This window comes from Antechinus flavipes, chromosome 4 (assembly GCF_016432865.1).
Source record: "Antechinus flavipes isolate AdamAnt ecotype Samford, QLD, Australia chromosome 4, AdamAnt_v2, whole genome shotgun sequence".
Lineage (NCBI taxonomy): Eukaryota > Metazoa > Chordata > Mammalia > Dasyuromorphia > Dasyuridae > Antechinus > Antechinus flavipes.
Window position 1 is genome coordinate 188,029,237 of NC_067401.1, and position 10,125 is coordinate 188,039,361.

The 10,125-nt window shown below is 37.9% G+C and overlaps 1 protein-coding gene across 4 annotated transcripts in view; it reads left to right on the forward strand.

Annotated features, from left to right (window-relative positions):
- Positions 1-7,747, forward strand: part of TRIM7 (tripartite motif containing 7) — a 29,604-nt gene extending 21,857 nt beyond the window's left edge. For all 4 annotated transcript variants that reach the window (XM_051996057.1, XM_051996059.1, XM_051996061.1 and 1 more), the window contains one exon: positions 161-7,747. In XM_051996057.1, coding sequence (XP_051852017.1) covers positions 161-675 — 515 coding nt within the window. In that variant the 3' untranslated portion in view covers positions 676-7,747. The remainder of the gene's footprint in view (positions 1-160) is intronic.
- Positions 7,748-10,125: the final 2,378 nt, after the last annotated feature.

Below are 10,125 nucleotides of genomic sequence, written 5' to 3' on the forward strand. Positions count from 1 at the left end.
CTAATGGAAAAGGGATTTTTTTTTTTGTCAGGTTTAGCAAGAGAAGAGAAATGCAGCTTGTCTGAGAGGAGGGGGTGGATATTCACCTTGTGTCAGGGAGCTATATCAAATGATATCTTTTTCTGCCTTTGTTTTTTCTTCTTTTTCTTCTCTCCCAAAGTGGAACTGACACTGGATCCTGACACAGCCAATCCCCGCCTCATCCTTTCATTGGATCTAAAGAGCGTCCGCCTGGGCCCACGACCCCAAGATCTGCCTCCTAATCCCCGGCGCTTTGATACGAATACTCGAGTGTTGGCTTCTCGTGGATTTACTTCAGGCCGTCACCACTGGGAGGTGGAGGTGGGCTCAGCGGATGGCTGGGCCTTTGGGGTGGCTCGGGAGAGTGTCCGGCGTAAGGGCCTTACTCCTTTTACTCCTGAAGAGGGTGTATGGGCTCTTCAGCTCAATGGTGGGCAGTACTGGGCTGTAACATCTCCTGAACGTACTTCACTGAGCCCTGGGGGGCGGCTGGCCCGTGTTCGGGTTGCCCTGGATTTAGAGGCTGGTGCAGTGTCTTTCTATGCTGCTGAGGACATGCGACACATCTACACCTTCCGAGTGACCTTCCGAGAGCGAGTCTTTCCCCTCTTCTCTGTCTGCTCTACTGGGACATACTTGAGGATCTGGCCATGAGATAGGACCAGGTCACTCAGAGGATGGGGCTGATTCACACCTCTCGCATACTGGGAGCTGCAAGAAGTTAATCCTGTACAGATCTCTCTCCCAACCCTGGCTTCCCACCTGGCCAGACCAAATTGTTTTTTTTTTTTTTTTTCCTGAGAAATGGGGTACAAGCAGCAAGTTAATGTATGTATAGGTCTCTACCAAATCCTGGCTTCTTGTTTGCTATATGCTGGCTTTATTCCTTCTCCAACTTCTTGCTGGGCCTTATCAAGGAAACAGCCAGATTATCTCATTCAGTTTTTTACTCTTTCCCCTCCTTATTTTGGACTACCTTTTCACCAAAACTTGTCTGTGGATTTAACCTTGAAGACTGTGGATGCTGGAGACTTTGGCCAACCCTCCCCCTTGCCTCTTTTGGCAGGTGGCAACAATTGTTGCCAAGTAGCAAGTTTAGGCTGTACATATCTGCCTGGCTTCCTGTTCCTGGTCTCGATTGAGCTCTAGATCTTAAAACTGTTCTGTGTTTCCTTTCTCTGGCTATTTATATTGGTTTTCATCTCAGTTTTCTTCTGCATCTTCATTTTCCCTCAGACCTTAGAAAGTGTTGGGGAAAGGTAGTAGGAAATGGAAGAGGGACTAAGTATAGGTTCCTGCTTACTTGAATCTCAACTCTGTGCTCTCCCAGCTGAGGAGGAAGGCAGCTCTGGACCTGGGGCAGTATGATTTATTTTTTCTGCTTTGCACTTTTGTCAGGTTGTAGCCAACAGGATCAAAAATGGACTTAAAGCTGAGTGGACTTGGCTGCTTGTCTTTAGACTCAGAGGTCATCAATTTTCCTGGCTATAACTGACATTTGGAATTGGGAAAGAACTCTGTTTCCAAAATATCAGTCTCTGTCCAGATAAAAATTAAATCCTTGCCTACGTGTGTGACATGTACCTGCTTAAGGGAATAAATGCCAACACACTTTTTGGGAATTTTTGGGAACTCACACTGACCCATAACTTTTTCCCTCTCTTTTTCCACTCTCAACCATATAACAGATTACCAATACAAAGATACAACTACCGTTGACAGTAGTGATGGATCTCTGCACCCATATGCATGTAAATCCATACTCAAAACTCCACAAGCATAGTCACTTAGTGTACAAACCCGCAGGCAACAAATCTCAACACAGTTAATATTCAGGTACTTTCTGCCACAAATATATATTCCCACTGTTTTACCAAATGTTGTAAATACTCTTAACTCCTTTCCAAGAAGCACACACATATATGTACTGTCTAGACCTTAAATCACTGGGTTCTAGGTTCTCCCTCATGATTTCAATGGCCTCTTTACCAGAATGGTGCCTCAGTTTCCTTAATTTGTGAGACTTCCTGCTCTTGACGACTGATACAGAGAGAGGGGAACAGAATAAAAGGGGAAGAATGAAAAATGGCTTTCCCTGATCATACAGAATATGAGTTCATCTTGAGTTGGTTTTTTGGATGGGAAGGAGAAGATCTCATTCAGATGTTTTTGAGTCTATGTGTGGTTGTATCTATGGAGAAATTCTCTATACTGAATGATAATGTGATTATTTCTGTGTGAATGTATACATTATTTAGTGGATCTGGATATTAGTGCATGTGTGTATGTGTGTATGTGTATATGTGTAGGGAGTATACATTTATTGTAGTCTCATGTGAATGTAGGTATATTTGTGTGTCCTTATGCTGTAAGTACTAATATGTTTTCTTGGGTCTATGTGTTAATGGATGAGGATTTCTGAATGTTCTATTAGTATGTTTGAGTCCTTGATTATAATATAGATATGTTTGCATGTAAGTTTGATATAATTGAGTGTAGGTCTCTGTAGCAGAAGTGAATACTGACTTGACTAATATCTGCTCTGGATAGGGAGAAAGGAAAAATTTGGTATAGACTAGACCTTAGAGCAAGTGTTATTAACTTGGGATATGTGAACTTGTGTTTAAAAAATTTTGGTTAACTGTTTTTCAATATAATTGATTTCCATCGTCACCTTATGTATTTTATCTTATTCATTTCACAATATTATTCTGAAAAGGGGTCTTTCCGTAGTTGTCATCAGATTGTCAAGAGGGGCCCCCCCAAGACACAAAAAGGTTAAGGCTGTATATACAGCAAAGCAGTTACTTGTAATTTCATCCTGCTTCTGTTAGATTCTGTGACTGGCACTCTCTGTTCTCCCATTTTCGGTAGGATTTGAGGTTCATTCCCTCACTCTTTATGTTAAATGTTTAAATGATGGTCTCTATTAAATGACAGAGGTGAGTTGGGCAGTTGTGGGAATTGGAGGGTCTGTCACATCTTATGGGGTAGAATACTACCACCTGTAAAGGCAGCAGTAGAGCAGAACTTTTGAGGAACTAGGCTTGAGATGAGTCCAGCTTTCCATGCTGTCTTGTAAACTCTCTGTCCTTATCCACTCCAGGAATCCTGCCTTTGAGTTAATTGTATTCACCTTAATTTCTATTGTCCTCTTTGTTTTTTTTTTATTTTTCTCTGTCCTCTGTTTTAAAAGGGCATTTTCATACTTTCCTCTTTCTGGACATAGATATTTGTCCAAAAACTCCCTTTTCTCTTTAGGGATCCGTGTGTCTAAGTCTTCCAGTTTCTGGGAACTAGAATTAATACTTAAATGACTAATTTTGTATATAGTAGTAAGACATCTAAGGTGCTCAACACAGTATTTTTCTCATAGATGCCCATAAAAATTTTTGATGAAAAGTGTATTTCCATCTGTATGATAACTAACATTTCTATTTCACCTAACTTTATAGTTTAGTGCTTTATAAATAAGTAACATTTTATCTCAGCAATCCTGGGAAATAGTAGCTATTTTTATCCCTATTTTATAGATGAAGAAATTGAGGAAAGAAGTTAAATGACTCATCCAGGGTTTGTACAGTTAAGTAGGCAGGATTTGAACTCATGTCTTGTGTTCAGGGTCAAGCATTTAATTACAGAATTGGATTACTAGGAATTGACTACTATGAATATAGTAGAGAGATTACTAGGTTTGAAGTTAAGGACCTGACTCTAGATGCCAGCTTTTTTATTTCTTTGGGAATGCAAATATAAAACGAAAAATCCTTAAGAAGTCTGTTTCCTATTGAGGGAGACAATAAGTATAGTACATGAATAGGATAATATGAAATAAATACAAGGCAATTTTTTGGGGGAGACAGGCCCAAGATTCTAGGGAGATCAGGCAAGGCTTCACTAGCTAGATTAAGATTGAAGAGGTAAGATTTTAGAGTTATTTGTGCCCTTACCATCTCTTGAGGTACTGCAAAAGCTTAATTGACTTATAATCCATCCGTCATGCAGCTGCCAAACTGATAATTCTTAAAAAAAAAAAAAATTTAAAGCTGCTAGATAGACAGTCTACCAAAATATCCTCAATACATGCGTAGATTGAATTACAAAATATTCCTTACAGAAATAACCATTTAAATACCTGGAATAATATATAGTGCACATGGTTGAGCTGGATCAATATTTATATTCAAATAGTACCGAAGTTAATATGAAGATTTAATATATGTACCAAATAAGATTCTTTTTGGTGCTAGATGACAAAACCATTTGGAGGAAGAAGATATTCACATTATCAAGGAAAACGATAAAAAAAAAAAGGTAGGAATTAATGTAGAATATCTTTTCAGGTCTTTAAACACAATACAAAGCAAAAGTCATCAAAACCATTTGGTACCAGTTTTTAAAAATAGAAAAGTAGTCATCAGAACATAGGAAACAAAGAAGAATCAGAAATTTTCGAACCCAGTGTTCAATAAATGTCAAAACAAATTACCTTGGAAAGACCTTAGTTGATAAAAACACCTAAGAAAAATGGAAAATAATCTTGTAGAAAATGGGTTTAGACCATCTTTTTTTTACAATAACAAGTTAAAGGTGGATGTGTGATCTGAATATGAAAGATCCTACTAAAAGAAGCATATACTTTTCACTGCTTTGGGTAAGTAATAAATTATTAAGCTGTCAGAAGATGAAGATATAAAACAATTTTGATTATATGAAATTGAAAAACTTGTACCAACTAGGATAAGAGAAGTGATCTTTGTTTCAAATATCTCTGACAAAAAGTTCATACCCTTTAGGGATCCTATTGTCCACAATGACTCCAGAGAAGTCGTTGAGAAAAGAAAGTTTCTACATTCTTCTAAAATGTTTATAGTTTTCTCTTGTGGTCACAAAGAACTGGAAACAAGTAGATACTCGTCTGTTGGGGAATGGCTAAGCAAATTATAGTACGTGAATGTGATGGCCTATCTTATAGCACAGTAAGATACACTGAATAATGAGAAGCCTAGGAAGACATAAATTGGTTCAAAGATGAATTGGTTGATGAAGATTTCAAGAGGATGGACTTCAAAAAAAAAAGTCACCATTTTGTGTGTTATATATGTGAAAAATAAGTCTATAGACCTTTTTCTAGGGACTTTCTAGGTTTCTTTTCACCTGTTCTCTGTTAACTTCTGGAATGCTACCAAATAAGGAGACAGGAGGAATTTCTCTTGCTTTTCTCTCCTCCCTTTCCTCCCTCCCTTCCCCTGGTAATTAAAGATTTCCTTAGGGCAGAAGCCCAATGTGTTTTTTTTTCATTTGTCAGTGTAAATCTGAGACTTGAGAGTTAACGTTCCAGATCAAGAGGTGACAAAAAGTCATGTTATTAGATTGAATATTCTGAACAGGTATATAAACTCATACACATTGCCATAGAAGAGTATGTCCATGGATATCGTTCCTGAACTACTTCCTTAGTAAAGGAGGGAGGATTTTCTAGGCAGTATGGCTAGAATGTTGCTTTCCAGCCAAGGAGGAAGGCTAGCCTTGAAGAAGGTTAAGGATTAAAAAGCAAAAAGCAAAAATCCTGCCTTCCTGTCCTTAAAGCAGTATAGTTTGGGGGGGGAGGGGGGAAGAACTATATATAATATTTCAGTTGTGGGGTACAATATGTACAAAGGCCCATAAATGAGATTTGGAGTACCTTATTTAGAGAATAGCAATTTGGCCTTTTTGGAAGGGAAATGGATACGAAAGCAAATAATGTGTAATCAATCTGGAAAGCTAGGTTATAGCAACATTGCAAAGGACTTTAAATGCAAAACAGAAGTTTGTATTTCATCCTAGAGATGTGCTATTTCCTACAGTAAGTCTGCAGTGTTCTGCCCTTCAATATTACTTTATTTTACTTTTCTATATATATTTTGGGACTGCCTTTTTTCTGCTTCTGTCCTCTTCCCTTTTTATAAGATCTTTGAGGGCTTGATGGAGTTGGCATTTGGTTTTGTTTTTTTCCATTTGTAGGCTTGTTACCTAGCAAAGTATATAGTACATAGTACATAGTAGTTGAGTAATACATGCTTATTGAATTGAATAGGGAAGTAATGGAGCTTCTTGAGCAGAAAAGTGACAAGTTTATACTTTGAGATTATCTATTGGAAACAAAACTGAGTGCTGTCGTCAGAGTCTCAACTTAAACCTCCCTCTCTTTGCAGAAATAGGAGACTAGATGTGGAGTATTGAATACATCAGATATGGTTGGTGTATCAGTTGGTTTAGCTGGATTTTTTTAATGGTTTTTTATTTTTTTAGGTTATACATACATGGTTATGTAAGTTACACATAACACCTTTTACATATTTCCATTTGAGTTATGTTGGGAGGGAAAAATCAAAACAAAAGGAAAAACCACAAGAAAAAAAAAATGAAGATAGTATGCATTGCTCCACATTTGGCCTTCTTAGGCTGTCATCTCTCTGATGAAGGCATTTTCCATTCACAGTTATAGGAATTGCTTTTGATCACTGAATTGCTGAGATGAACCAAGTCTATCATAGTTGATCATCATACAATCTTGTTACTGTGTGCAATGTTTTCCTGGTCCTGCTGCTTCACTCAGCCTCATGAACTTTTTTTTTTTTTTTTTTTAAAGTCTTTGTTGTAAGGCATGATAAGATGGTAGAGGAAAGTATTAGTGTATTAATACTTTTTAAAAAGTTGATTTCTACTGAAATTTTTGCAACCACTGTGCCCATCTCCTCAAGAGAGCCATCCTTTATTTTTTTTTTTTAAGAAAAGAGGAAAAAAAGTAAAGAAAATGAACAAACTGGTCCTCAAATGGGAAAAAAAAGTATTATATGCTATGTTATACACTGTGTATATCTTCTGACACTATCTGATATAGTAGTGAAGTGCTCTAAAGGTGCTTGTTGAATGAAATTTAGTTAAAAAGTTTTGACCTGTCTCATGATCATGAAACCAGTAGTTAAAAGACTTGTACTTAAGTTTTCCTGTCTCTAAGATTGACCTACCCACAGCAAGAGATGGGATATGTTTAAGAGACTCATATCTCAGCTGATTCTAGTCCTAGAGAGGCCAGAATATAATCAAAGTGATAATGAAGTTGAAAGTAAATGGTCTTCTATGACTCGATCCCTTTATGAGATATGAAATCTTTTGTATTGAGTCAAGAGAGGAACAAGAATTGACAGAAAATTATCTTTTCCCTTTGTGCCTTGAATGAATTTTAGGACTGGAGAGTTGGAAGCAGTTGTGGTAGAGATTCTTGCCTCTATGGGAAGAGATTTGCTTTGAAAGTACTTGACCAATAGAAAAATGGTATATTCAGCTGGAAGCAGAGACTCACATTCCATATAGATTCAGATAGAGACCCAAGGGAGGAAAAAGCTCCAAGGAAATTAGCAGCAGAGAAAAGAGAAAGACTCAAGAAAATAATTTTGAGAGTCCAATTGAGCAACTAGCCCAGCAGACTCAGAACTCAAAGTGCAACTATGAAAAGCTTGTATAAAGAAAAAACATTGCTAGGTCTGAAATACCAAGACTTGGGAGGTGCCTTTTCCATTGCTATGTCCTATACTTGTGCTTCATCATCGTACCTAAAGTCTTTGCCCATATTGTCCATTGATGTATTTGTGGGGCACTTCTCCCTAGTTTTATGTGAGGAATGTTTCACACCAATTGTACTTGGTATGTACCATCTTAATAAATGTTTTTGTCCTGCAAATTGCATTGACTACTGTCTTTTTTTAAAAGTATTTTTTCTAGATTTAAATTCTTCCCTATTAAAAAAAGGCATTTCTACACATACACATACAGGAGAACACAAAGAATGATTGTATATGAAACCAGGGATCTCTATTTTATATCACTTTTTAAAAAGGTGGATAATAAATTCTACATGTTATTTTCAAAACTGACATGCTTATCTGTATTTCCTTCTGGGTTTAATGGTTCTCTCTCTTTTTTTTTTTTCTCCCTCACTATTGCTAATACCTCTCCCTTAATCCTATCCCCTACCCCAATTAAAAATTGAGGAGAGAAAGCAACAATCCTTGTAGCAAATAAACAGAGCCAAACAAAATGGATCCACATAGTTATCATGCCCTACAGCATATGTCTGCACCTTGTGACCACTTATGTGTCCAGAGATGAGTATGCTTCATCATGTATGGGATAAACTGAGAGAAGACCTCTCATAAGGATGTGCCTTCGACCTATGCCCTAATTGTGACTTGAGACTTTGCAATAACAACTTGAGCTATAGCTAAAAAGCTGCAGGGGTTCTTGGATGAACATTTCCCTGCTATTTGCCACCATCTCTTAATTAGCATTTAAATACTTCTTTTAAAGGCAATTTATTCTTTTGTTTCTGGGATAAATTTTTCCTTTTAGAATGTAAGCCCTGACTCCCCCAGACAATGGAAGAAAAGGTCAAGGGGTAGGGGGAGCCTCTGGTTAATATAATTTTGTGTTTTGTAGTTTATGTTTTGCCCACCTTTACTGACAAACACTTTGTCAGATGGGAGTTGCCCTTTCTTGGGAGATTGTAATAAATTCCTTTTTGTTTTTTCTTACTCTGAAAGACTGATTTTAATTTGAGTTCACTTGCTGACCCACGCATTTTGGAGGCTCATCTAGGATATTTTCTATTTGTGAGGGGTTTCTTCCATACCAAATCCTTAGGCAGGCACCCTCCAGAGAATTCTTAGGTAGTCCCTGAACTCAGCTAGGGAACTCCCACCCCTGAAAGGGAAAACTTTCAAAGAGAGACACTTGGAGAAAACAAAAATGGAAGTAGGTTAGTAAAGATAAAGGATTAATATGGCCCAGGAGGTAAGCCAGCTGAGAAAAGTTGATATCAATCAGGTAAGTTGTGCACAACCAAGATAGGGCAAGCAACTGGTAAGCCAGGGGGAGAACCATTTAGAATCCTAAATGGTTAGATTTTTCCCTCTGCCAAGAACTGGTGAGCCACCTGGATGACTGGGATTGGGATTGGAAGGATTTAAATGGTTAAAGTCCATAAAAGATTTTTATTTCCCTTTGATAGTAGGAAAATCCTAAGTGGTTCAAGTCCATAAGGATGCTTCTATTTTCCTTTGATAAGATCAGGTGAGTCCTCCATTAAAGAGGACAAGAAACTGTGAACATAGTTGGTTCTCTTTATCTAGTGTCCTGGGAAGCTACCCCTTTAAAAAGAATTGGGATGAAGTACTAAAATGTATAGAGATTAAATATTGTTTTGTTTGATCAGGTGCACTGCTGGCTCAGGAACTGTCCATTCTTCACCCCTCCCTTCCTGAGGGCTGGGTGTAAATTCAAAGAAGCCTTCAATATCTGCTGGGCTGGCTTCTAAGGTTTTGGCTCCAGAACTCCTCTCGTCAATTCCACACCTAGGTGGGGCTGAGAATGGGAACCTGATTTAGAAAAACTGTGTGTGTGTGCACCACATGCGTGCATGAGGGAGCTTATGTTTTGTCTTCTGTGTTTGTCTCAGTCAGCCTCAGTCAGTACTTAGGAAAAAATCTGGCTATTTGGGATTTAAAAAGGCTTGCTTTGTACATTATTGAACTTATGCAAATAGCTTTTAGCTAGAGAGAAGAAAGACTAGTTCTGAGATAGAGAAAGTTTTAAATTGTCAGACCAAAAAGGGAAAAAAAAAAAAAAAAAAAACAAAAACAACTGACCTTTCTGGGGATCTAGAACTGTCCAATTTGGAGTCTGCAGAAATAGTTAAAAGTTACATAACTGCAGATTTTGGGGTTTTTGATTTAATCATGAAGTTACTGGGCTAACTTGAGTTAGTCTGTTGTATTTCTAAGTGGGCCTAATTTACATGACAAAAAGCCTTCTGAAGGCCAGAACTTGAGGCTTATAGAAAAACTGCAGAAGGAAAAAAAAAATCCTCTCTGGAATTTTCTAAGCTTCATAGGTTTGTGGAATCTATCCTGCTGGTGTCCCTGGCTAACCTGGATTCTTTTGGGATTTGTGCTGGTACCCCAACATCTTTGACTTGATTCCCCCCCATTTCTGTCATGGGGAGTGGGTTAATCACTTGGCCACAGGCCTGCATCCGGACACTTGGGTCTAAATTTCTCCAAC